Genomic DNA, 25,669 nt, shown 5'->3' on the forward strand with positions numbered 1-25,669 from the left:
AATGTTCTTCTATAACAATAAAGCACATATCTACAGAGACGCACTCGATTTGAAACATCCAGAATCCAAACCGATAGCAAAGGAACACAACCTGAAGCAAAGTATGTTTGAAAATACTATTCTTAGGATACAATAAATAATAACTATGTTTTCTCTTATTGTTAAATAGCCACAATCAATATGACATTCGATACCGTGGAAGACGTTGCTGGATTCACTTCGGCCGTGTTTAAAGGCGAGAAAGAGAAAGTGTTTAAAAATGAACCTGATTTTATGAATCCACGCAAAACAGCCGACCTATTCAACGATTACAGCGCTGGTTGTGTATTAATGTGAAGACTAAATCATAAGGCCTTTTGCAATTACAAAAACGCACGACATAACTACACCAGCATCAGATAATAATGCTGCTATCAAGCCCCAGTTTTCTGATCGAAAGCTACATATTCAAATAATTTATACCCGCGTATAATAAATGCATACCATTGTATGGATAAGCGAGTGCACCTTTTCCTCTTTTAAATCACAGCGTTAAAGTTTTAAGCTTTTGTCTGGATTTTAGGCAAATAGACAATTTACTTCAAACATTGCAAATGCCTGATTTGAATCTTTTAGCCTTCAACGTCAAGCAAGCATTTGAAGGTGAAAAAGTAATTAAGCGACTAATTCGTGATTCTTAACATACTTTCAAGCTAAAAAGTCGGATATTCTGATTTCTCAGTTCGACAGAGCGTTGTCTTGGTTACCCACTGAGGAACATCCTTCTGTTTTAAGATACAAATTCGACAAAGATAAGCATTTAGCATTAGCTAGCTTATTGCTCAGACGATATTATTTTTCAAAGAAACTGAATATATCTTGGCATGACCTGAAATTTGGAAGATTATCAGCGGGAAAGCCATATCTGGTATAACACAACAGCTAAGCTATTCTATTCTGAACCAGTAATTGAGATGACTTTTTTATGTTTCGGTGTAGATGAATGGCGAAGGCCATTTTGATTTCAATACATCGCATGAAGGAGATTGGGTCATTTTCGGATGCGTTGTTGCTCAGAATATGAAGATCGGTGTGGATGCAGTTTCGATCGTTCCACCGAAAAGCGGCACAATAGATGAATTCATAGAATGCTTTCAACCCCAAGTAACGCAATAGAAAATGATACTTTTAATTAGCTATCAATCCTTGGCATTAAACATTTTTTGACTAGCTTACACAAGGTGAAATGCAAATGATAAAGAAGAATAATCAAGATGAAACTGCTCGTTTGAAAACATTTTACCAATTATGGGGCTGCAAGGAAAGCTATGCAAAAGCACTTGGGTTGGGTCTTTCTTTAGAACTGAACAAGGTGGAGTTTACGAGTGAAAATAATAAGGTACTGTTGAGGTCTTCTTTACCTCGTTATGTTTCCAAACCTTACCTCATCATTTATTATTTAGATAAATATTAAATTTGAAGGCGAAACATTGAAAGGCTGGAATTTCCATATTAGTTATTTAGACACTGCTGTAATGGCTGTCATATGTTATGGACGTGAAAATTCTACACATTTAAGTCCAGCGAGCCAACATGCTGATTTACTGACACAGCCAACTGTCCTTTTTGGAGATACATGTTCTTCAAGTCCGAAAGAAAAGAAAGGCAGCGTATTTACATTTGTGTCCTTTGAAGATGTAGAACAAAAACAGTCATTATATACCTAAAATAAATGAGTGGACATTAGTTTGCAAAAATATGATCAATATTCTGTAAGCTCTGGTATGAGCAGGTTAATCTTACATACATTGTAAAGAAGTTGTAACATAAGGCATATTCTACTAAACCCTAACGATTTTCGTGAGCAACATGAAAAAATCGCGTTGTTCAAATATCGATCTGCCATATTTGGCAAAATTGCTTGGAGGAAAAAAGGGTTCCTGAAACTCTTCTTTTGTAAAAACAAAATTTCTCTTTCAATCGAAGCGATCATGAATTTGATGAACAAAAATTCATTAAGGTAGAACAACAACTTGCATCGTTTTCACCTTTATGAATCTAAACTGAAAGAAAAGAAGACCTGAATACTGAGCAATACCCAATTTCTCTTTATCAAATTATTAGAGACAGTTTGTTGGATCGGCCAATCCATAAGCGATTGGACGATGTCCAAGAAATTGCGTCAAAAGAAGATAATCGGCAACTCAGGGATCCTGAGCAGCAACGTCTCTGTTTCGCTTATCTTTATAAATATATGAAGAAACACGCAGGAACAGATGCAATTTATTTCAAGAACAGAAGCCTAGATACGAATAGCTTCGAATTTGCTCTACGACAGTTTATCAAGGTCATTAATCCAACGTTTCAACTTAGAAAGACAAATCTATTAGAAGATGCTATAAAATTTCTAAGAAGTGTCAACTATCCTTTTGTTGATTCGATAAATCCTACAACTCTAACCCCCATTGGAGCTAGGCATAACTTACCTCAGCAACTTGGCATATTAAAATGGCTAGCTGAATTATGCGAAATTCTGCTGGATGACACTGCCAATGAAGGGGACGACTTGAATGAGATAGATGTGTACTCTTTGATTGATCATGGTAAACAAGCGGAAGTGAACGAAGAAGGAACACAAGATCAATATAGAGAGGCAAAGACGGCTGCAGATCTCCAGTCTTTAAAAACCTTAATGCACTACAGTTTAAACACTTATCAATCTTTGTCAGACAAGAAAACTGATCATACTGTGGAAGACGCGTCAGTGAGCTCAAAATTACAACAAATACACAGCAGTATACTCCAAGAAAAACAGGATATAAATGCATCTGTAAACGAAGTAGTTGAAGGGCTTCAAAGCCTTGATGCGCGTCGTGTAGTGTACAAAAACTCATTTAACTACTGAAACGTTACATTTTTCACACATTGTGTTATTAATACCCTGTCATAATCTCATTAGGATAAAATAGACGAAATTAGCAGGTTCTATCGAATATATCAAGAAGATTTAAAGAAATATGAGGCTAGCTTGGCAGCAAGAAGAGCAAAGCAATCTAGGGACGAGGGTATTTTACAACAGATTGCTGCTGCACTAGAAGGTGCGCAAAAAAGAGTAGACGATCTTCGAAAAGAGAAAGCACAATTATTGCAGGGAATCAAAAGCACAAATATGACGGAAGAGGAGTCGAAGACACTGCTTGAACAATCGCGTGAAGAGTATAACAAAAGAGCTGCTGATGAAGCTAAAATACAGGAGATTAATACTCTAATTGAAAGGAAGCTGAAACAAGTTGATGAATCTAACAATCAAGTAGGTTATCCTTTTTATATACACAAGGTCTTTTTTGTCTCTTGTTACACCTATAAAGCCCGTATTTATTTATGCTCTATTCTTCAGGTCAACAGTTTTTTGAAAGAGTTCGAGTTGAGAATATCTTCGACAATCCCTTCAGTGTTTGAGGGGGAGGATTTATCAGTAGATTTTGTTAAAGATGATTCCATGACACCCAAAATGAAAGTGAAAAAATTAGAGGATTCGGTTCAAGTATGGTTTCTTGTCATGTATTGTTCGGATAACTTATTCGGCCAATAACTAATAATCCACTTACCGTACAGACTAAATTAAAAAGGCTAACTGAAAATGCAAGGCTGAATAATGAGGAAATTACCAGAAGAACAGGCGAAGTTAGAAACGCATACAATGAATTAATAGAACTGATGGAAACGCAGAAGAAACAACTCAAACGCAAAAGACTGGAATGGGATCAATTACGAGACCAAGTTCGTCAAGAACAAAATGTAAGTATTCACAATTGGAAACAGAGGAGCTACAGACTCAGCTGAATGCACGTAATTTATTTGTAGGAACTTGACGAAGAAGTCAAACATTATAATAAGCTGTTGGACGGATTGAAAGAAAAGATCGCAAAATGTTGTATGCGCAAATTAGAATATGATAATCAAAATTTTATGAAACTCAAGTTAAAAGAGCAAGAGTAAAGAAATGAAAAACAAACGTTGAGAGCGTTAACACCTGATGAACTGATATACATATCGCTTTTTTGTTAATAGACTGACTGGTTTGAAGGAACGACGAGAAAAATTGGAAATGGAGACAGAGGAATTAGAAGTATTGGCAAAAGAAACCGAGTCTTTTACTAAGGAACAGAATAAAGATGCTGATGATTTCTTTAAGCAAATCAAAGAAGCGTGGGCCAGCAACGAAAGTGAGAAAGTACTAATTCTATACCACAACATTACCACATCCAAATCCACTTAAGGGTTTTCTGTGTGAATATCTCATAAATAAATTAGTGACGTTGCTTTCTCTTATAAGATTAATATTCTAAAAGTCAATTAAGCTAAGGCCTGGCCTTTATTGATGTTTGTAAAGTGTTCAAGTACAACTGTATGATATGAAGAAAGGTATAAATGTAAGTAATATTGTTAGATGGTTAATGCATGCATGTAGTGTTGAGTATGGTAAGAATTATGGCTATGGCGACAGTATTAGAAATGATATGCATGTAGAGATTGTAACTTATTGTGCTGTTGCTATCTTGAGGTATGCCCTTTAAGAAAGTAACTCGCTTGAATTATTGAGTTCATTCTGATCAATGATGTAGGCTTGGACAATCTCTGTATATGCGAAATGGTTATAGCAGGGTTAGTCTCCATAACATTGCTAAAGATCACTGTCAGCTCAATGGAGTATATACCTAGTTTTGTGATTAAAGGCCCCACACGTACAACATCTATAAGATACACTGTTGACAAATACAGACATAGAAGCTTTAATAGTAGCAGCAGACATTGGTATTATTATAAAAGTTGGTATTGCAATGCAGAGAATAAAGAGCTTTGATTGATGTAGAATGTTATCTACGACAGAAAAAGCAACTTTCAAATGGTAGCTTTTATATTATAGGAAATATGATCATCTAAATTAATCCGTTAACTACTTTATTTATACATATTGAAATCTAAATTATTTGAATGCGACATACATTACTTGCGCAGCTGTGTATCTCGGAATTGGGGCATATGCAAGCGATTGACAGGTACGAACGACCTAGTTTGTCTCACATAAACTCAAAATTTAGCAACAGCAATACTTGAAAAAGATAGCAGTTAGAATTTATGATACTTGAAATGCAATAAACACGTACCATGACTCATATTTTCCTTATTTCCCTTTCCATTCACAATATTATTCAGGTAAACAAACGTTTTTGTCATGTTACTGGGTGATTGCATTTGTTAAATTAGACTTGTTTGAAACAAATCGTTACTGAACTAATTTTGCTAAGCCTACTGCAATCACTTGGTGCCGAAAAGGAAAATTTGTTTCGAGCGTCACATTGACTTATAGGGTTTACATCGTAAACAGTAGTTGGAGGTTTGAGGTATGACATGTTAGAAACCATTTTTCAAGCTTATTATTGATCCGCTTTTATGTACAGCTGCCACTAAATTCGCTTGATTTACTTTGGGTATTTATGCGACCACCCCTAATTGATAACATGTGTTTACTGGACACAGAGCGTTTCTCAACTAATAGGTAATATGTAACTGTCCCCAAAAATCGAAAACAAGAAACATAACCCCATAATATGCTCCTATTGTGACAAATGTTATTGTGGGACCTACAGTTGCTTCTGGAAACTTTAACTTTGTGTTTAGAATGAATTATTTAATGTAAACAAACTAATACAAGGTTTATCTTTATGCCCTGATTTGTTTTTCTTTAGTTTGATACATTTCTGTGAGAAACAATTCACCAAGTGAAGCAATTGTAAACGTACTATGGCAGAGTTATTTGACACGGCATCCTTATAACAATGATGACGTATCTATTTTTATTAGAGATATAAAAACAATCGTCTGCATCCTGAGGCCTGAATGAATGATCTTCGGGATAGTACCTCTTCGTAAAAACTATTATTCAAAGCATTGATCCGTCCACAACTCTAGAATTGGTAATTGCACTGGTATAAAAGATACTGATAGAATATTCGCTGACAATGATCAACAAAGAACCTTATAATCATGCGCAAGCCCAGTAACTATTTTCTTAAAGACAAGCTCATTACATACTGATAACAAACGTTTTGAAACCAGCCTTTCCCATTCTCATGGTGAATAAGATCATGAAGCAGTTCTCTGTCAATTACCCCTAACTACCTGACATTGAGTATTATATGTACATGTTTCAGAATAATTCGAGGCTTCATTACAACGTCCCAAAAGTTAAGTTAATGTTCATTCTTGTCCTTGTAGTTTGAAATGCAACTTCAATATGCTAATTGCTAGGATTCACTGCTGATTGTTATGTGCGCTTATAGTCGCGTTGCAAATACACTACTTTGCATCTGGTTATATTTATTTTAACTGATGATATTAAAAAAAAGTCAAATGAAAATATTATAGTACAAATAAACAGAATACAAAATGAGATACAAGAGGTAGAAAATCTATTAAGAAGTATATACAGAAAAGCTTGAATATTTACATTAGTTGGTCGATTGATAATGTCCGACCCTATTTACATGTGCTATGGTCGACGTGTTTAATAAACGCGTATTTTCATCTGGAGGGGTAACTGCTGCTCTATCATCAGCTGAGTTTTCTATTTGCTGAATAGCCCCTACTTCTTCCTCTATGAATTCAGCTGTGGGTCTCCAAGATATCAATAGCACACCGCAAACTGTAATAGTTACTCCAAACATGACTAGAAGTAGATGCCACCATTTTATTCTATTCCACTGATCATAGTATACTAACCCGTTGAACAAACAAGAGACGTTAAAAGTGCAGCTTGACAGCGGAACCAAAATAACGGTGTCACATAATTGTAAGCCTTTATTCAAGTAGTACAGCTATTTAATTACTGTAGCGTTAGTAATACTGTATGCAGAAACGATGCATGAATCACTTTCTTACCTGCAAAATGGCTGTTAATACCATCATTCCTAATATGATCCATGTCAGGGCGTATTGAGTTTGGTTTTTCTCATACACAATAGTCAGTATAAGTAATTCCAATCCACTTTTTGCAAAAAGCATGCTCTGACTACTGATATTTCCTGAGAGAACTCCATAACTGATACCACAATATCTCTTCAAATTCTCCATCTTCTTGGATTTCGCTGCTGTTAAACTTTCTGATTGGAGAACTGACTCCATACGATTGTAATACCTTTCAGAATAATGAGTGACAAAAAGTCCTATGGCAATCACACACTCTATCACACTAAAGTAAGCAATAAAGGCCGGTTTTTTGTACAATCGTATCAAATCATCTATGTCATGATCCGGTTCGGGTATCACACCAAAAATACCCACCAACAGAGCTCCCATGACAATTAAACAAGTTCCCCATAGTGTATTTCGCCTCAATGGATCTCCTAATACTATCTTTGCTGCAATAGCATTAAATACTAAACCCATAGCGCCGATAGGAGCCAATATCACAATGGGTAAGTATCCAATGGTAAAGATTGAACCTGTCAAATTAGCCACTAGAAATGTCACAAAACTAAATACCCACAGTGGGCGGCGAAGAGCATGTTTGCGGTTTTCAACGGGGTAAATGGCATCGTTCATGACGTGAGATTTGCGTTGTAATGCCATGGCGAATGACTGAATGAAGTTGGTGAGAATAGAAACGCCGATACCTATCCAGAATTCTTTGGTATAGGCATGAGGCTCTGGGTTTTCTTCTGGTGATGATCGTACAAGTAATATATTCTTGTTATTGATAGAGAAATGCTCTTGATTCCAGTAATGATAATTAGTGGAGCTGTTATTGACATAAAGGTTATTTATAACGAGCAATGTTGATAGCAGTTTGGCAGTTATTTGATCTTGTACTGCCATTGTTTATAGTATTACTGTCGTTCTTGTAAATGACAGCTATTATACCGTTGTTGTTGATGGCGATTAAAATTGTTATCGATTTGATCAAGTATTTAAGGAGATTAAAAGAGGAAGAATATGAATATGACGTTGATATTAAAGGATAGTAATGATAAAAAAAAAACCGGGGAATATATATTCTCGGCTAAATTTAAATTGCACATCTGGGAATATGCATTACAGTGATTTTATAGATAAATGTTCCAACCAATGAAGATGGATAAGTCGCTAAACTGTTACAATTGCATCCGGACACGAATCACCTGCTTCTAACTAGGTCAAGCTTCCTACTCTTCAATTCGAATGTGAAACTAAAAAAAATGTAAAAGAGCCTTCTAGGAACGCTACCATATTACAGCACAAATACACAATCAATACCCTTTTCGGCCAGCGGCCATTGATACCGATGCGTACGACCGAGATCCGTCCAGATTCATATGCCACTCAAAACTCTCCAACTATACCCTCAACAGATTTGCCAGGTTTTGTTGCCGGAAGAAGGCGACTAAAATATTAACGATAACATTGATAATAACAGCAGTCGCAATAATAGCTATAATAACGACCTTAAAAAAAGCAGAGTTGTGGCGAATGACTGCTGATGCTTAACGTGTCCCCTTATTTCGAAAACATTACAGCGTCAATCAACTTTATTGGATTGGATAGATGAGTATCAGCAAAAATGTAGACAAAATCTGTCGTTAACACAACGTTTGAAATGTGATCTTCTCCCGCATATTTGTAGGCAGCCCATAATTGATTTCGACAAAGTATATCCATCTGCAAGAATCTATGACGCCTTGTCACTACTCTAAATCGTTCTAATAAATTTAAACTAAAAGGATAAGTAGAAGGATATACACATTTATATTACCAGTACTCAGTATACTAATTTTTTCCGTGCGTGTCAGGATGTATTATCCCTGACTACATAGTGATCTTTCGGATGTGAATGTTTTTCCATTTCATTGATTGGAAATCTGATTTTTCAAAGAAAAATTGCGTTCACGTCTCATAAAGTTATAAACAGTATTGCGTCAAACCTTAGAATACGTGATCATATTAAAAAATGGTAGGCCACTTCATACAGTCGCATCATTGCTTGTTGGATCACTGTATATGTGGCACAGAAAAAAGTAACGTTAAAATTATGCAATGCTATGTGATGTTATTTATTTAAAGACAGTTATAAGGGATGTATAAATTGTGGAATTTGATATGCTGAAATTGAATTAGTGCTGACCAGTTTTATCTTTACTACGACTGCTGCTGTCTGAAGGCTCCTTTTTGGCGTTTTCTCTTTCTTCATTGTCATCTTCATCCTTTTCAGGTCTTGTGGACTCTTCTTCTTCGTTTTCCTTCTTCATGTTCTTGTTATTGTCACTACTGTCGTTCTCATTTTCTTTAATCTCCATATGCTCCATTTCTTCCGCAAGAGATGCTGTAGTATTAGCGGTCTTGGTTGGAGGCGCCGCAGAAGCCGCCTTTGACTCTTCATGTTCTTCTTCTTCCTCTGGTTGCTGATAGTCAGGCGCGTTGAATATCGTGTCACTATAGTTGACAGAATCAGATCTATTACTTCTTTTCTGATCACTCTCTTCTCTTTGTGAAGGTTCTTCTTGTGGAGTTATATTTGTAGATCCATAGTGTGAGTTCACATCGTCATGTAAGTTGTTTGTGACAGCTTCCATATTGTTACTATCCTCAACTTCAACCTTTTTTCTCCGAGGTATTCTGTGCAATAATCCATACCCAACGTCACAGCCTAGTGATCCATTTCCTCCCCATTCATGATTTGGTACAATGATACACTAGATAGATGGCATTATAAGCACTTGTATATATCCTTAGCATAGCACAAACGAATGGCCTACCTCTCTACAACTATCCCACTCTGAGTTGTATAAGTAGAGTCTCAGTGGTTTTCCAAGATATTCTTCCACTAGACTATAAAAATCATCTTCATTTCTCAATGTCATATGAGGGCTGCCAATAATGTAGTCAGAGTAAGGTATAATACCCGCCATTTCTGCAGGTGAGTTCGGTGATACATCCAATACATGCCAAACGTTTTCACCGGCTTTTTCAAAAGAGCAAAAACGAATGGAGCAACCTTTTTTTATACAAACCGTTTTGGGTTAAAGAAATGTTTATCTATGTTGAAATGTAGTGTATTTCTTTTTACCTATCAAACTTTTTTCCGTCGGATCAGTAGGATGCCAATTTCGACTAGGTATGAGAGTAATTTCACGAAATTCCTGATCTTTACTTGAATAAATCCCCATCGGTAGCGGCTTGCCTTCAAATTCCTGCAACGTTTTCAACAAAAGTTGATTATCCCCATTGCTCTAATTTCATTTTATGAGGTTAGCGAAAGAGCTTCTTTTTTATTGTAAAAGCAGAGCCTAGCCAATAAGCGTTCTTTTATTTACCAATGGCTGCCCATTGATGGTAACGATGTAATCGAAGAATTGTTCAATGCCAGCATGAAAAGCCGGTGAATTTTCTTTGACCTATAGTTGGTGGTAAGATGGAAAGCAACTTTCGATAAGTATATATAGCAGACCGGGCAATTTAACTATCAGATAAGCTCCAACCTTTAAAACATGAAAACCATATTGACCTTGCTCCGTACTCTGTGCCCCACCCATACTTTCAATGAATTGATAAGAAAAGTGAAAGGGAGAACGAAAGAACACGCTGATTTATTAGGCTGTTTCAGTAAGGGAAAAAATTAAAATGCGAGACTTCCATTTTTTTGGGTTTACTGAGACCAACTTTCTAAACAAATTGAGTGAGTGGAAGTTATTCCAGAGGTGGTTGCATCACCTCTCTTTACTCGCTGAATAAGCTTTTCTTGTGAATTGTTTTCTTCTCATAGAGAAGCTGTGTATCTCTTTAATAGAGTCGTTGATTTCAATTTACGACCAGACACCTAGAAAGTTGAACGTTCCATATTGTACTGATTACGAATAAGAAACCTGTTATCTTTGAGGAATGATGAACACATGATTGTCATTTTCTGGGTTATACCAGATTATATATAGGGCATAGTTGAGGATTAGAAATAGACTAGGAATAGTCCACAATGATTTGATTTGGAGGGATCAGCAGCTGGCCCCACACAAAAATGGCCTTCTTATTTGCTAGTTAGTTCCGCTTATCCTTTGTTTTTAGTCATTACAGCTGCTGTCAACTTGTCTAATATGATATATTATATTATGCAAATTTGGTCTGCGCCCTGATCGTTAGGTAAAAAAATCACTGCTCCGCTGAGGCTCTAACGGATGCTGGTCATTTACTCTCATACGAACTTATTAAGGACGGCTAACACTGGATCCTTTGTTATTGAACCGATTTGCATTAGATTCGCCGATCACTTGAATCACAGCAACTGATAACTTACAGTATCACAAAAAAGTCTCTGCTTCAGAACATTGTGCTTCGAGGACGACAGTCGAAAATTATGAGTCAAAAACGTTGATGCTCTCTTATTTAGGAAGTTAATTCTACTTTCTGTTGTTTTTTCTTTTAAAAGGGCGTGAGTGAAAGTAAATAAGTGGCCAATTACTGTAATGATCAGTTGTTGTTCGTTAGGCATGTTTATCCAAGCGGTCAAAACTGTAAATATTATCTATGCATCACTCTGACGTTCGATCTCTTTGTTATTCTTCCGATGCGGTAAGGGGATACACTATTATAAAGCTATATCTACCTTTCCAACAGCAACAAATAAGCAATCAGCCTCTTGACATTGTTAATACTTAGTACTGCAAAGAAAGAAGAAGGGGAAGAAAATGCTGAAACCTGGATCTGCCGAAAAAGGTTCTTTATTGGCCCGAAGTCTTTGTCACCTCAGCTCTCTTGAAGCCGATTGAGACCCACAGGATGAAACAAAGTTTGTATTTCGAATCGTGCAAGTTACGAAGAAAGGTGCCCTTGACTCGAAAAACAATGTAAAATGAATCCTGTATTACTTTTAGCTCTGTTCAACGGTACCGAATGAATATATATATGTGTGTGCATTTGTCTCTTTCTATGTTATCTACATCTCTTATCAAGAAGTGCACAGTTGGATTATGTATACTTTAATATTTGATACTTTAACCGAATAACAACAGCTGCATTGACCTTCATCGCATGAGAGTTTTCTTCAAGTTTGCAGTATGATGATACGCATTTTGCGTGCAAACGTGCAAATTGATTACTTCGCCTTATACTGTTCATATATGCTTCGTATTAGGATTTATGATCCATTTGATTGCGTAGTAAATATACGTTATAATGCATCTTTTTATTTTTGCATAATAATACCGTTATATTCGTAACTGTATTTAAACGCAATAATTCTCAATGTGTCATCTATTCATCGACTTTTATACGTACCTTTGGCTTTGACTCGCAAATATGGCTTTCGTTTACTTTTGTCAATTTGCCTTGTGTAAAATTCCCAATCGTAATGGTGAGATCACCGAACACATAGTAAACCGTGTCAGTTTCCATAATGAATAAATAATGCCTCGTTAAACAGCACTGATATTCAGTCAGTCCACTGTCCGATGCTTCACTATTTGTATTCACGTCTTTGTGCTATGTTATATGGAACTACTCGTATACTTAGACAATCTGTCTAGTTCTATCATAGATTCTATTCTACTATACTTTATGTATAAATGGAAAAGTTATCACTCATGATAGACCTGAAAACAAAACCTTTCTAGAATAACTTTATTACTACTACTAATAAGTTTTAGAATAAAAAAAAGGATATAGAGAGATTCATAGTAAAAGGTATAGCTCCCAAAAAAAAGATGATAAATTAAGCAGAAGTAGTAGACGATGTTGCTGGTGCGGATGAAACGTTGTTATTACTTAAATCTGGGGAAGTACTCGTAGGATAAATAAAAAAACCAAAGACAGCACCTAAACCAGCAATAGCAGCGCAAACAAAGAAAATCAAATTCGGCATAGCGGCTACTGAGGCACTGTAAATAGTGTTTAACAGCATGTTCGATATCATCACTGTAGAGAATTTTGAAATATGTTAGTTTGTGTCTTTTTCATCAGCATTTGCTCTTGAATCCTCCCCCTCCCCCTCCCAAACACACATCACATTGCTCCCAAAATAAAGAGAAAAACTTTACTTGCGCAGGCTTCTAAAACAGCCATAGCCCCCAACATTTCCCCAACTTCTGATGGATGGACTAAGGTGGTTGTAAGGGAGCGAATGGAAGGTGTTGCTAATAAGGACAGACTCTGTAAGGCACCTGTTGCCATAAATCCAGCGGAAGTGGTGACAAGCCCAAAGACAATATAACAGATGGTTTCAGCTGTTAAACCAGATCGTATCATCCATGCATCAAATAAAATAGTACGTTTGATGTCTTCTTCACTACGCTTGTCCGTTTTGATGTCGTCTTCGTCTTTATCTTCCTCTTTGTGATGACTGTCATTGTCGTCGTTGAGAGTAGTGGCGTAGGTGGGCTGAGAAGTGGATGCTTCCATGCGACAAGTGATCGATTGCTGTTGTTCTTCTGCTAAGGGTATCTCTGGTGGTATGACATCCGTCGTGGTTGCTCCTCCTCCTACTATTCCTTCTCCTTTGGCACATCCTTGCAGTTTACCACTAGCGATGGAGGAGGATGCGTTTCTATGAAACAATTTTGACAAAAACGGTAGCAGAAGCATCATGATCAAAGTTCGCATGAAGGCTGCTAAACTAATGTACAATCCACCTTCATAGGCCGTCCATCCAAATTGAAGCATAGCATATAATAAACTCGGCGGTAAAGCAACCATATAAATGACAAATTGAATGACAGCAATGATAGGCATGATATAAGGGTGGGTATATTTGCTGGCGACGGGTGACGAGGGAGCACGGGTTAGCATACCGAGTGCCGAAAAGATATTGATGCGTTGTAATATAGAGTCATAGGTAGAAGCTTTCTTTTTTTTCTCTTCAGCGAGTTCGGTTGATTTTCGACGTGCTTCAGCAGATTTTGATTCGGGCAAGATCAACATGACATAAAGCTCAAAGAAAATATTAAGCGTCAAGACCAAGTAGAAGACACTTGCAATGGAGTTGGTTCTTTTCATTAAAGAGGAGGCGACGGTCGGGCCAACGGTTGCGCCAATAAAAACAGAGGCCATGAGTCGACCAAAAGCAATGGTCCTTGTTCCTGGCGTAGTACAATCAGAAATGTAGGCTTGAGCAGCTGCTATCATGACAGCATCACCGGCTAAAAGGCCCCTTAACAATGGCGCGATGAAAAGCAAGGAAATTCCAAAGACCTCTGGAAATTTGATGGTCAAGATATAACTTGATACCAACACAATGTTACCAAAGGTAGAGATTTTCAAAATTAATTTTCTGCCTTTCCGATCGGACAATGAGCCATAATATCCAGCAAATAATAGAGCTAAGGAAGAATAAAACACGCCCGAAAAGAAAAAGTATGAGGCAACAATGACGCAGAGATTTTGTTGGAGGGGAAAAAAAGGAAAACTCTACTTGATCCGTAAGTAATCATCATGATGATAGCTTGTGCTCGTGATACAATGGCTTGAACTTCAGGTATGGCACAATATTCAAGAGGAATATCAATATCACTGCTATTTCCATCTTTCACGACTGTAACTGATTGTTTTTGGTAATATCTATGTGATAACTTTATGGGTAAGTATTTGAGCAAATTGGACTAAAGTTTCGCAACGCTTTACAGATAACAGAAGACCATGGTATAAAATTGAATCATTGGAGCAAATAATGCACTAATAGAAGAGGTGAGTTTGGCGAATGAGTAACTATTGTTCCATTACCGGATTTTTCTGCGTTTGCAGAATAGAATAATGGTAGTTATGGTGATTAAATGCAAGTAGGATGCTTGATTTTTACCCAAAGGAAAACGTCAGACCGAAAGTGGGTATAAGAATATGCCATGGTGATGGTGCTTTGAAAGTAGCAAGGGAAGGATTCGATAGGTTGAAATGGTTTGATCTAGTACTGCTACTGCTACTACTACTGTCGTTATGTTTATGTAATAAAGGCGTGGTTTCTGCTACTTCTTGTTCGACTCCAATTGCATGCTCTTTCTGTTTTCTTTTCTGTAAGGTATTATCAAACATGGGATATGAGAAAATCGAGTATGAAAAAGGGAAGAAAGGAAAGAGGAAAAGAAAGACAAGTTTTTGATTTCATCTCGTGGAGTAACGTGCTTAGAAATAACCTTCTCTAATTCTGTTGCTTATGTCTCACACTTTTATTTGAGAATGCCTTACTCTGCTGCTTGTCAAGCATTCGTCTTTTTCGAACTCAGAGGTAGATGACAGCGAATGTACGACATACCGACAAGATGTATAACTTGTTCGTTTCAGGTTGTGAATAGATTCATTAACGAAGCATCGCTCATGGGCTTTTGATTGTATATTATTTTCGCATATTTTAAAGAAGGAAAGAAAATTTAAACAAAAAATATCACGTTTTCTTGATTCTCCGTTAAAAAAAAAAGAGCTTGTAGAGGGCGTGTATGAACAGAGGTTTCAGATATTGTACCTAGAACAGTCATGGGCAATTCGGCCCTACTGATTCTCCACGAAGAGCTGTTATTGCTTTTTTTGTCGTTTCCAATAGTGTACAGATACATCACAAGATATTCAAATGAGACACTTATAAAAGGATGATGGTGTTACCTTAATTCGAATGATAAAAGGAATTTGTCAGCCATCAAGCCTGATCTTTTCCCGAAGCCATGGCGACATAAACTTACTACATGATTATAACTTGACTTTAATAGAAAGTGGGCAAAAGACGTTGGATCACGTTAGGAAACGAACTCTTCTAGATTCATATCTCAGAGTTTGGTTGGGGGTTTTTTTTTTTCGTAGATTGAAGCAATAGAGCGCGTTCTCAAAGCTTACCGTATGTAATAAAAGAGTTGTGATCTGAGCCCCGCGCGACGCACAGAGTCACAGAAATATTTGAAATGCATAATCATTGTCGTCTCTCAACCATTACTACTACTATTACTATTACTATTACTATTACAATAATTTTTTCTCTCCTTTTTGAATGAGCACAATCGCAGAAGAGGATCAACGAGAAGCTGAATCACCAAAGTAAAGATCACAATGACAGACTCATGTCTTCAATGACTGACAGTTTCTTCACGTTTAACACTTCAGAGAACCTAGTCTTCTAGAAGCCTTAGGACCTACTGTCGAAAATGTTCAAAATTCATTCGGTTCGATTTATTCAGTGAGTAGTACCTGAGAGACAACAAGGCGGGTAGGGGAGGACAATCATTCAATAGAGTCCCATGAAACTCACAAATTATTGATCAGACGTTGGAAAAAGGGTTACAACAAAATATGCAACTCAGTCAGACGATGATGGGCATGTTTGATGAAATATACAAAGCAAACATAAAGATTGGTGAGAGCAAAGTGGAACGCACCTGGAACGATAGAAAGGCTTCTCTTTACTCAACTAAATTGAATCACCCATAGGCAGTTCCTTTAAACCAGCTGGCAATGGTAAAGTGATTATGTCGTTGATGATCAACAATAGAACAAGGTTACCTATGCTAGATTTAAAAGGCAAAATACAAATAGAAACTGATGAGGTTTGATGAAGAACATTTTCGGCTTTTGGCAATATTGAAGAATTTTTCTTATGTGCCCAGTGTTACGTAATCCATAGGTGATTATTCAGTACAAGGAAGCGTTAGATCAATTGAATCAAGCTATACCAAATATATTCGAATCAGACGAAAAATGTGATTTCATGCCGCATCAACAATATATCCAAAAAATCGAGATAACTTTGAATGAATTAACTCAATGCAATGGACAGGTTCAATTAAACTTTCTTAATCCTTTAAACAGCAAACCAATAGAAATACATCAACCCTTTGGTATTTATCTCATTGATCAGGTACTGGTGAATCTATGCGTTTTCATCGATTTGGTAATAGACACTAAGATTTCTTTTTTGTGTGAAAAAAAAAAAAAAATAGTTGAACAAATTGATAAATACACAAAAGGATGATAATGATGATGCAGTAGAGACGGCGCTCGATACGATTTGGTATTCAACTGCTTTTATACGTGAAATAATGGCCATTCATCCAGCCAAAGGAATAGAAAAGAATACGACTATTATTTTGGAAAGTCATACACAGGCACAACAACATAAGATTTATTGTAAAATCAGTGATATTTCTACTGATTTGAACAAAGTGCAAATTCAGTTTTATTCAGAGGATGAGCAGTTGACAATGAATTTAATCAAAGAATTGAATATCTTACAAAAATAAATAGTAGTAAATGTAATACGCGTTGTGACTAATTATATGCGTAAATATATGTTTGTATGAATGTGTGCATATGTTTGTGTGTGTGTGTGTTTTGTTAAATGTGGGTATTTCTTTTCTTTTTGTTAATATAAATAAGTAGAAAAAAAAATGCGAATGGTAGTTTTATAGCAGTGCTGTAACAAGCCGGTTGGCACACATGAAATGATACACTAGGCAGACCAGACTGGATAAGATGAGGAAGCGGAATATTCTCCAAACAAATTCAGAAATCAGCATGGATGTGGTGGAGGTATTTAACAAGAGTGAGGTGGATGTTTGTTCTTCTACTTCTTTTTCGTATGTGCTGAAAGAGATGGGTTCTTTTAAAGACGAAGTCATGAGTGCGTTGGGTGCATATGTGTTTATATTTATTGATTCATCAATGCATTCAACTGATGGACAATGATTAGACGACTGTAAGAGTTCTTGATGTGCTTCTTCTTCTGTAAATGCTGTCCTTTCCTCAGTTGTGGGTGTTGTAGATGGTGTGAGCATCGGTAATACAGTTGAAGTGGATGTGATGAACTGCTGATCATCTTTCTCGGATGTAGGTGTTGTGGGTGGAGTTAGCAGCGTATCACTGTTGCGTAAAAGGGAGCTTTTACGTCTGTTCCGTCTTTCTTGTTCAAAGAGATTCTCAGCTAAACGTTCAATGACATCTTGGCTATGGAATTGTTCAAAGAGAGTATCCAAAGCAGTAGGTGCACCTGTTTGTTGTAAAAAGGTTTCCAAAAGTTCCTGTAAGACGCCTTTTTGTTCTTCTTCCATTTCAACTTCTTCAAGTGCAGCTTGCGCTAATTCAATGAATTTGTCTTTTTTATCATGATAGGATTGCTGTCGTAGAAACTCATCTCCACTCTCATCTGTAGTGTCGATTGTGAATCTATGGTAGGCAACGTCCTTCTTTCTATGATACATACTGTGAAAATAAGGATTGATGTTGAACCGTGTTGTAATCATGATTTGAATAGAATAAAAATTTAAAAAAAAAAAAATAAAAAAGAAAAGAAAAGCTTAAAAATTGTTGAGTAAACCTTTTTTATTTTCAAATGATTTTTACCAAGGGGAAGGGCAGATCTTTTTGTCTTTTCTCGCTGATTTGCTTTCTTTTTTTTTTTGAGTCACGCGTTTGCATTACGCTCTTACTAAAAAAAAAAAGGTATTTTTGTTCGTCCCGAGAGCCAAAGAGAGAGATGCTGTGCACACCATTATTTATTTTGATCTGATGATGCGTGAAGGGACAGGAACCCGTCCGAAATCAACGCACGAGACATCATCTTCTTTCACCAACCATCATTTTAGGTAAGGTGCATATAAAAATAGTTACACAAAGACAGCTCTGCCTATTCCTTTATTAGACCATTGCGATTCTCAGATAACAGAAAATGCAGGTCCCCGCCACGATAACCAACTTTCAATGCATCGATGAAGAATCTTCTATTTTGATATATCATACAGTTTTTTTCGATGAAAATCGGAAATACTACTAGGTAGCTTTGAGAAAATTTAAGTATATTTATGAGAAAACATTTTGAGATATTTTAGATAAAATTCTGTTATAATTCAGACGTACTTACCAGAAATTACCAAATTGTTACCGAATTGTGAGTTGAGTAAATAAGGTCGAAACAGTAAGCATTCAGCCTCTGGTTATACTTTATAAATATATTACAATTTACACTGTAGGGATGTGTGAAGGAATGATATCAATCACACATGTAGGTCTCGTTAGAAAGATGTTTTTGGCAGCATTGACGTCGCGATTCCAAATTGTATTACAGTTTTATACTGCAATACAGCATGTACTCTTCGCTTTGATGTCGCTGTCGTAACATTCTCTAAACTTCAATGTTCGCATACATTACATATCTGACTAGTCGGATATTCATTGATTTTGAGAGGTAACTTACTCGAATTGCTTCTTGCCAGTTGTCAACTTTGATCTTGACCTGAAGCCCAGTTTTTTGAAGTTGAACAGTTGATAATACATATCTGTAAGGTCAGATTCAGTTTTTTTGCCCGTCTTGTAGCCATCCACGTTTGCTTCTTTCACTAATCTCCAAAACGCCTGAGCATCCATTTGGATTGACTTGGTTTTGACTGAGTATAATGGTGCGAGTGAGAAAAAGCGATGGCCTCTGGTATCTGTGTATTTTGTAGGACTGAAAGTTCCGGCATTGATTCTGATTTTGACGGTGTCGATGAAGACTTGGATCACGGATAACTGTTGTGATGCGAGGTTCTGTAGTTGTTTTCCCGGGAGAAAAGGCTTATCTGAGTTGACTGCTGCTAATGTTTGCTCAAGCAGAGAACTACACTTCTCCCTATTCAACGTAGCAGCAAATGGAATTTCGAGAAAATCCGGCGAATGTAAGCCTTTGATGCAACTTTTGCTGCTTGTGGCTCCATAATAAAAACCTTCTTTTAAACCTCCTTAGTTGAACCACTTGAAGAATAAGTGCGGCTTAGAATACAGTGTTTTTGAGTCGCAATCACTTGGCTGAAACTTTTCCCATATGGCAGTGAGATTGGCGACTATCTTGTCCAGAGCATCACTTCTAGAGAGAGAGGCAGGCCATGAGGGGCTTGATCCCTGCTTCTTTCCATAGATATAATGTGCTAATTTGTTTCGTTCTGCTACAGAGTCTACAGAATTGTTATCAACAACACACCCAAAAAATACATGATTGATCTTTTTTCATATGTTTCATGTATGTAGTTTCTGGTGAATGTTTCGTACTGTTTACCGGCAATGTAAAGAACGCTTGAGTAGTTTATAGTTTTTAACAGCTGCGGGTCCAAAGTCGTCACGTCACAGAAGGTCTTGAAATGTTCTTTGATGTAGTCCGGTGCCTTCTTACCATTTCCGGTCATCACGGCAAAGATATTTGTGAACAGAGTTTGCTCAATAACAGGAACATCAGCATCTTTGATTTCAAATAACTTGATGATAGGTAGTTGACAAACAGAGATCCCAAGTACAAAACTTTTGAAGTATAGGCTGCTACTTTCAAGATCTGTTCACAAAATTGCTCACTTTTGCAAACGTTGGACATAGTGGTTTTAATAACAAACTTTTCCACTTTTTCGTCTTCGTCGCAAATAGGTACTTTTTATCTTTCTGCTTGGACACAGATTACTTGCCTGCCGTGCATGTGTCGTTCTGCTTACAAAGAGGGACAAATAATCGTTTTTGTGGATTTGTTAGAAGCTTTGAAATCTTTGAGAGCTTCTTTTCGTCCATTTTATTTTGAAACTTCTGAAAACACTGGTGCAGATAAAGAAGCGCTAGAAGAATCATTGCCTGTCATTAGTATTAGTGTGTGTGTGTGTAACTGGGGCAACATTGATGATTTCTTGATAGAGCCGTAAATAAAACAGTCTTACCTGTGTGCAGTTTGGGGTCTTTACATGGCCGTTCTGAGCTGGGAGACGTTGTTTGCCTTTTCATATTTGCTGAAAAGAAGAAAGCAAAGGGGAAGAACAATGCGTTTTAAGATTGTGTATGATCTATTAAGTATAGTGTTGTCAAAGAACTGCTTCATTGACAACATCACTCAATAAGTAACGGCTCTTACCAACATGCACCAAAGTCCTAAAAAAGCATTGCTATATACAGACAGTGACGTATCTCTGCTCCTCAACTTTTTGATGTTATAGTATGCTTAACATATTACACAGCATAGGTAATCGCGCTGGTTAGTGCTCTTGTTTCCTCGTCATCCCTCCGTTTTGTTGTGCCCCTAAAAAAAAATTCTAAAAATATGTTTCAAACTGTAAGTAACAAAATCTTAAAATTATTCATGGTAATTCTTAAATCCATTATTCTGTTCGTCTGAAGCAAACAGTATAAAGTCCGCATCGTAAGTTAAAAATCTGTATTTCATTGAAAGAATGTTCAATTGATTGATTTCAGATTTAAATCTCGGACTGGGTTAGCGGAGAGTATTTCATATCAAGACACTTTGTGAATAATTTTAGACAAAGTTTACAGATCTATTAGATTCACCAAATTTTTATTGTTACAGATTGACATACTTTCGTTTGAAAGGAAATAAACTTGACTCGATTGTCTCAATTTTCGAAAATGTGTTTGTCTGAAAAATTTCTGTTTGCCTGATCTTCATCAAAAATAGCGTAGGAACCAAATGCTTGTATACTTGCGCAAATACTTTTCTCCTTTAAATGCTGAGTAACTATTCTTCAAAGCAATATACAGATTCATCGTTTCATTTGCTGTCAAGGTGTTCAAGCGAGATTTGTCTTTTATTTGTTTGTTTTGAGTACCTGCCCTTGGATAGTTTCAAGACTGAGTTTATAAAAGAAAAGGGGACGACATAAGGCAAAAAAAAAAAGAGGACTTTTTGATTGGTGGACCAGAAATAAAAAAAAACTAGCCACACTACCACATCAGAATTTCCAAGTCTTTTTGTTAATTTATTGTAGAGTATAATATATGAACATTTGTCTTGATAAAAACTCCAACGGTGTATTTGTTTAGAAAACTGATATACGTAGTATGTGTCTCTTCAAGATAGCCCTTTGTTTGCTTAGCATGCAAAAAGCGCGCTTTGGGGAACCTACTACATAATAAGGAAATGAAACAGTTTAGGAAAAGAACGAAACATATGTTTCTGAACATATGAAAATTACCAAGAATCACAACGAGGAGCATGGGAGTGAGGATAACGCACCTTCAATATTAATAGGAATCAATACAGGTTTCAATGTTAAACTTGGCTGTGGCTCAAAAAGACAATAAAGAAAAAAAACTCAATCTTTTTCAAATAATACAAATGGTCATATCTGTGTTGGTTATCTACTAAGTGAACCTACTGTTAGTAAGTGATATGCACCAAATAGGTTTGCCTTTTTGAATGGACATGCTGCTTTTTGTACACAGAAATGCAATAGAAGGAAAGTTGTTCCGGTCGGGCTGAAGTCAATACACATATCCGGACATTGAGTACGGAGAATGATTGGGTCAATAATTGATACAGCTAGGAAAAGTCGGTTTATTTAATTTTTTCAGGTACAAAGTAAACCTACTGAGCATTCTACATTTAGAATATATCATCGTACAATAATGGGAACAAACGAAAATCATCTTCCAATATTTTTTTTTAATTCTTAACGGTCTTCTCCTCTTCTATTTAATTTTGCATTACATCATAAATGACCTTAATGCGATACATACAGTTAAAATGACTTGGTTTCGTATCTACGAAAATGCCATTTCAATTGCGTTGTGCAGTTAGTAGGTTCGGCTCCTGATAATTAATTTCGTTACACGTAACGTGCTTCTGTATAAATGATATGTATATGTATACCGTTACCAAAGTCTGGTATAGACTGAGGGAAGTGAAGGTATAGGCGCTTTAGATGGAAAGAGAGAGAAATACAGAATGAGGTAACTTCCTACCACTAAATATTGTTGAAATGTTACAGCAGAATTGTCTGTGCTTTTCCAATTTTTTTATAGAACAAAAGACGAAAAGGGTCAAAAAAGACTTTTTCGCTGCTGTTTGTGTTGCAGTAGTACAATATTTAACGCTTGGTTGCTTTACATATAAATATAGAAAAAGCAAGACAAAAAACGAATTGGCGACTTTTCATATTTGATTATTCGTTTTCTGATTGCTAGACACTTTTTCTCTCCTTCTTTCTGCGGAAGAAACATTTACATAACTTATAATACCTGTAGATTGAATAAACTGTCCTTCTTCTTCATAACAACATGCCGCCTCATCCTGTTAATATCTCGCAGCAACAAAAGCAGCAATATTGTAATATTTATCAAGATCAATTTATTCCTACAAAGCAACATTGTCTCAGAGTAAAGCAACTACTACGCGCACTCCATCCTGACCATGAGCACGATTCGACATCTCTCATTTACATGAAAGGGAAAACTGGAGAAACAAGAGACAGCACAGACGTCGATTTAGAATTCAGGCAGGAGAGTAATTTTTTCTATCTCACAGGTAAAATTTTCCGCACAGCGCACAAGTCCAACAAACCCAATACTCGCTATTATAACTAATACTATGACTACCATTAGGCGTGGACGAACCTGATTTTCAACTTATTTTTCATCTACAAAATGAACGAGTTTACCTCGTTGCACCTACTGTACCTGAAAACGAAGTCTTATGGAAAGGCCCAAACTTTCAACCCGCCGATTTACTCGTCCAATATGATGTCGATGAGATCATTCCTGAGCAAAACTTCTCGCAATTGATATACACTTTAGATCCGAAAAGGATTTACGTTTTAGATGAGCAACAGCAAATTGCACTCAGTCAATCGATATCAACATTACCAGGATCAGCATTAATGAAAATAGATACTCAATCCCTTTTACCTGCTCTACATGAGTCCAGACTTATTAAATTTCCTTGGGAGATTGAGCTTTTACGTCACGCCATGCATGGTTCCTCTCAAGCGCATATTATGTTGATCCAACAGTTTCAACCTGGTATGACAGAAGCTCATCTTACGGCTCTTTTCCGATGGTCTTGCGCTTGTCTGGGTATCTTCCGACAAGCCTATCTGCCGATTGTAGCCTCTGGAGCACGTAATGCTATATTACATTATAACAGTGCTAAAAATCAACGCCAACGCGTGCCTGTACATGATCTCCACGCTTTAGTCTTGGTCGACGCTGGTGGAGAAAGAGCATGCTATAGTAGTGACATTACAAGGACATTCCCGGCTCAGGGAAGATTCTCCGAAGAAGCCAAAACGATCTACAATATCGTACTCAAAATGCAAAAGGTATATTTTTTTTTTCAGCTTTTGTTTATTATTTATTTATTTTTGCCCGGGTTTCATATATGAATACAATATAGAACATTTTATCATCCAATCTCTGTTATTGACATATTTACATAATCTTTTTTTTAAAAAAAAAGACTATTTTATCTAGGTTAAGACCTGGTGTTTTTTGGGCAGATATGGAAGATCTAGCTATCCAAATATTATGTAAAGAATTAGTAAGAATTGGTATCCTCGTTGGTGACAATATAGATGAGCTTATTCAAAGAGGCTTACCAACTGCCTTTTTTTATCATGGTAAGAGTAATCCACAAAAAAAAAAAGAGATCGGTTGTGTCACTTACTGTTATGCTTCCGTTGTGTAATACGCGTCTCTAAAAAGTTATACAATGAGTATATATACGTGTTAGATAGACTAATTTTTTTTTTTTACCAATCTAGGCCTAGGGCATTCAGTTGGATTGGATGTACATGACGTTGGAGGGTAAGAAGTAGCATCACAAAAAGCATTACCGTACCCTTTCCTCACACATCTTCCATTTTTTTCGCTTTTCATAGAAGAAAACCTTATATAACAACGAATACCGTGAACAAAGCAGCAACTGTAGTCAACAACTGTAATCATATAGAACCCAACAAGAAAGAAGAGGATGAACTATCAGCATTTCTAGAAGATAGACCATTAGAGAAGAACATGGTGCTGACAGTAGAGCCCGGATTATACTTTAATGATACATTATTAGATATTTGGACACAATTTCCAGGGTACCAGTCTTACTTTAACCTAAACGCACTAGCAAAATATCGGAAAGTGGGTGGCGTTCGAATTGAAGACACAATCGTGATCACAGATAGTGGGTACGAAAATCTAACGTCTGTGCCCAAAGAAATAGATGAGATTGAAAGTTTAATGAAGCAGAATGATAGTATACTAGCGGTAGACTCGTAATTTAAGACTATCACGCTATGACGAAACATACAACAACTTTTGTACATATACATAACTCTCGACCCTTCCTCTTCTTTATCTCTCTCTCTCTGTCTCTTTCTATGTCTCTCACTCTCTTGGCATGCCAGGTGACAGAAAATTGCTCATTTTCTTTATTTATGTCATCTAGATCTTTTGTACGCTTTTGATATTTAGTTCCTGTTTTTGTACTTTCTTTTTGTATTCTGCAAGTATAAAGAAAAAATATTATACAAATAAAAAGTTATTTTTGGCTGTCTTTTTTCATTTCAAGAAGCAAGCCAAAAAGATTTACATCAAGTGCTACGTATTCTTTAAAGTTATGCCTTTTTCAGAAATCCCTCAAAAGAAAAGAAAAAAAGCAATGATGTATGTGTACAGATATTTATCTGAAGTTATCGGATCACTTGCCGAAATCCTATTCCACTCTTTACGACATTGGTACACCTATGTACAGTATTTCTGTACATTTGCGTATTTATAATTGCGATGCACTGAAACACAAACTTGGCATATATCTACAGGATCCAGTTCTCTATATATACTTTAGAGATAAGCTCGGAAGCTACAGAAATGGAAATCATGGAAAGACTTACAAGGAAAATGCTTCAAAAAACTGCTCGAGCTGTTTTTGTGCCGCCCAAGAAAGAAGCATCTCGGCTTCTTTCCTTTT

General features: G+C 36.5%; 10 protein-coding genes across 10 annotated transcripts; 4 read left to right on the plus strand and 6 right to left on the minus strand.

Moving 5' to 3' along the window:
- Positions 1-478: 478 nt before the first annotated feature.
- Positions 479-1,721, plus strand: BDF20DRAFT_884940 (4'-phosphopantetheinyl transferase superfamily). Its single transcript, XM_053081901.1, has 5 exons — positions 479-650; positions 722-907; positions 979-1,143; positions 1,211-1,378; positions 1,443-1,721. Exons 1-5 carry the CDS (start codon positions 594-596, stop codon positions 1,704-1,706), a joined length of 840 nt encoding a protein of 279 aa, XP_052933293.1. The 5' UTR covers positions 479-593; the 3' UTR covers positions 1,707-1,721.
- A 221-nt stretch (positions 1,722-1,942) lies between these two features.
- Positions 1,943-4,340, plus strand: BDF20DRAFT_684269 (uncharacterized protein). Its single transcript, XM_053076024.1, has 6 exons — positions 1,943-2,854; positions 2,939-3,289; positions 3,377-3,523; positions 3,595-3,777; positions 3,844-3,974; positions 4,051-4,340. The coding sequence occupies exons 1-6, from the start codon at positions 2,234-2,236 to the stop codon at positions 4,256-4,258; spliced, it is 1,641 nt and encodes a 546-aa protein (XP_052933294.1). The 5' UTR covers positions 1,943-2,233; the 3' UTR covers positions 4,259-4,340.
- Positions 4,341-6,491: 2,151 nt separating this feature from the next.
- BDF20DRAFT_825436 (uncharacterized protein) lies at positions 6,492-7,611 on the minus strand (the record flags this gene model as incomplete). The annotated part of the gene is made up of 2 exons (XM_053077978.1): positions 6,492-6,857; positions 6,922-7,611. 2 exons carry the CDS (start codon positions 7,609-7,611, stop codon positions 6,492-6,494), a joined length of 1,056 nt encoding a protein of 351 aa, XP_052933295.1.
- Positions 7,612-9,128: 1,517 nt separating this feature from the next.
- BDF20DRAFT_915330 (GRASP55/65 PDZ-like domain-containing protein) lies at positions 9,129-10,547 on the minus strand (the record flags this gene model as incomplete). Its single annotated transcript, XM_053084298.1, has 5 exons — positions 9,129-9,707; positions 9,771-9,976; positions 10,082-10,244; positions 10,329-10,409; positions 10,494-10,547. 5 exons carry the CDS (start codon positions 10,545-10,547, stop codon positions 9,129-9,131), a joined length of 1,083 nt encoding a protein of 360 aa, XP_052933296.1.
- A 1,914-nt stretch (positions 10,548-12,461) lies between these two features.
- Positions 12,462-15,333, minus strand: BDF20DRAFT_884973 (major facilitator superfamily domain-containing protein). The gene is made up of 5 exons (XM_053081902.1): positions 14,795-15,333; positions 14,620-14,670; positions 14,411-14,556; positions 13,041-14,318; positions 12,462-12,918 (listed from the first exon to the last, which is right to left on the minus strand). The coding sequence occupies exons 1-5, from the start codon at positions 15,022-15,024 to the stop codon at positions 12,716-12,718; spliced, it is 1,908 nt and encodes a 635-aa protein (XP_052933297.1). The 5' UTR covers positions 15,025-15,333; the 3' UTR covers positions 12,462-12,715.
- A 463-nt stretch (positions 15,334-15,796) lies between these two features.
- Positions 15,797-17,294, plus strand: BDF20DRAFT_684691 (uncharacterized protein). The gene is made up of 5 exons (XM_053076026.1): positions 15,797-16,014; positions 16,081-16,330; positions 16,405-16,520; positions 16,598-16,831; positions 16,914-17,294. Exons 2-5 carry the CDS (start codon positions 16,267-16,269, stop codon positions 17,211-17,213), a joined length of 714 nt encoding a protein of 237 aa, XP_052933298.1. The 5' UTR covers positions 15,797-16,014; positions 16,081-16,266; the 3' UTR covers positions 17,214-17,294.
- On the minus strand, positions 17,161-18,549 carry BDF20DRAFT_684980 (uncharacterized protein). The gene is made up of 2 exons (XM_053076027.1): positions 18,313-18,549; positions 17,161-18,171 (listed from the first exon to the last, which is right to left on the minus strand). Exon 2 carries the CDS (start codon positions 18,168-18,170, stop codon positions 17,376-17,378), a length of 795 nt encoding a protein of 264 aa, XP_052933299.1. The 5' UTR covers position 18,171; positions 18,313-18,549; the 3' UTR covers positions 17,161-17,375.
- Positions 18,550-18,945: 396 nt separating this feature from the next.
- BDF20DRAFT_884990 (uncharacterized protein) lies at positions 18,946-19,300 on the minus strand. Its single transcript, XM_053081903.1, has 2 exons — positions 19,163-19,300; positions 18,946-19,095 (listed from the first exon to the last, which is right to left on the minus strand). Exons 1-2 carry the CDS (start codon positions 19,240-19,242, stop codon positions 18,981-18,983), a joined length of 195 nt encoding a protein of 64 aa, XP_052933300.1. The 5' UTR covers positions 19,243-19,300; the 3' UTR covers positions 18,946-18,980.
- On the minus strand, positions 18,988-19,598 carry BDF20DRAFT_884991 (uncharacterized protein; the record flags this gene model as incomplete). The annotated part of the gene is made up of 2 exons (XM_053081904.1): positions 18,988-19,153; positions 19,213-19,598. A coding segment is annotated over one exon (212 nt), but the record flags the coding sequence as incomplete, so codon positions are not given.
- Positions 19,599-22,989: 3,391 nt separating this feature from the next.
- Positions 22,990-24,978, plus strand: BDF20DRAFT_837849 (peptidase M24, structural domain-containing protein; the record flags this gene model as incomplete). The annotated part of the gene is made up of 5 exons (XM_053079096.1): positions 22,990-23,236; positions 23,314-24,029; positions 24,167-24,326; positions 24,471-24,513; positions 24,588-24,978. The coding sequence occupies 5 exons, from the start codon at positions 22,990-22,992 to the stop codon at positions 24,976-24,978; spliced, it is 1,557 nt and encodes a 518-aa protein (XP_052933302.1).
- Positions 24,979-25,669: the final 691 nt, after the last annotated feature.

The sequence above is a fragment of the Mycotypha africana genome (assembly GCF_025528875.1).
Source record: "Mycotypha africana strain NRRL 2978 chromosome Unknown BDF20scaffold_9, whole genome shotgun sequence".
Taxonomy (NCBI): Eukaryota; Fungi; Mucoromycota; class Mucoromycetes; order Mucorales; family Mycotyphaceae; genus Mycotypha; species Mycotypha africana.

Excerpts from the sequence above, each read along its gene's own strand:
- BDF20DRAFT_884940 (XM_053081901.1), top strand. The coding sequence starts at position 594 with ATGCCTGATTTGAATCTTTTAGCCTTCAACGTCAAGCAAGCATTTGAA. Across the intron at positions 1,144-1,210 it reads TAGAATGCTTTCAACCCCAA|CTTACACAAGGTGAAATGCA; the intron begins GTAACGCAATAG and ends TTTTTTGACTAG. Across the intron at positions 1,379-1,442 it reads TTACGAGTGAAAATAATAAG|ATAAATATTAAATTTGAAGG; the intron begins GTACTGTTGAGG and ends TTTATTATTTAG.
- BDF20DRAFT_684269 (XM_053076024.1), top strand. The coding sequence starts at position 2,234 with ATGAAGAAACACGCAGGAACAGATGCAATTTATTTCAAGAACAGAAGC. Across the intron at positions 2,855-2,938 it reads AAAGCCTTGATGCGCGTCGT|GATAAAATAGACGAAATTAG; the intron begins GTAGTGTACAAA and ends TAATCTCATTAG. Across the intron at positions 3,524-3,594 it reads AATTAGAGGATTCGGTTCAA|ACTAAATTAAAAAGGCTAAC; the intron begins GTATGGTTTCTT and ends CTTACCGTACAG.
- BDF20DRAFT_884973 (XM_053081902.1), bottom strand. The coding sequence starts at position 15,024 with ATGTTTGATAATACCTTACAGAAAAGAAAACAGAAAGAGCATGCAATT. Across the intron at positions 14,671-14,794 it reads GGTCTGACGTTTTCCTTTGG|TGCATTATTTGCTCCAATGA; the intron begins GTAAAAATCAAG and ends CTCTTCTATTAG. Across the intron at positions 12,919-13,040 it reads TGTTTTAGAAGCCTGCGCAA|TGATGATATCGAACATGCTG; the intron begins GTAAAGTTTTTC and ends AATTCTCTACAG.
- BDF20DRAFT_684691 (XM_053076026.1), top strand. The coding sequence starts at position 16,267 with ATGCAACTCAGTCAGACGATGATGGGCATGTTTGATGAAATATACAAA. Across the intron at positions 16,521-16,597 it reads TACAAATAGAAACTGATGAG|GTGATTATTCAGTACAAGGA; the intron begins GTTTGATGAAGA and ends CGTAATCCATAG. Across the intron at positions 16,832-16,913 it reads GTATTTATCTCATTGATCAG|TTGAACAAATTGATAAATAC; the intron begins GTACTGGTGAAT and ends AAAAAAAAATAG.
- BDF20DRAFT_684980 (XM_053076027.1), bottom strand. The coding sequence starts at position 18,170 with ATGTATCATAGAAAGAAGGACGTTGCCTACCATAGATTCACAATCGAC.
- BDF20DRAFT_884990 (XM_053081903.1), bottom strand. The coding sequence starts at position 19,242 with ATGTATTATCAACTGTTCAACTTCAAAAAACTGGGCTTCAGGTCAAGA. Across the intron at positions 19,096-19,162 it reads ACTGGCAAGAAGCAATTCGA|TTTAGAGAATGTTACGACAG; the intron begins GTAAGTTACCTC and ends CGAACATTGAAG.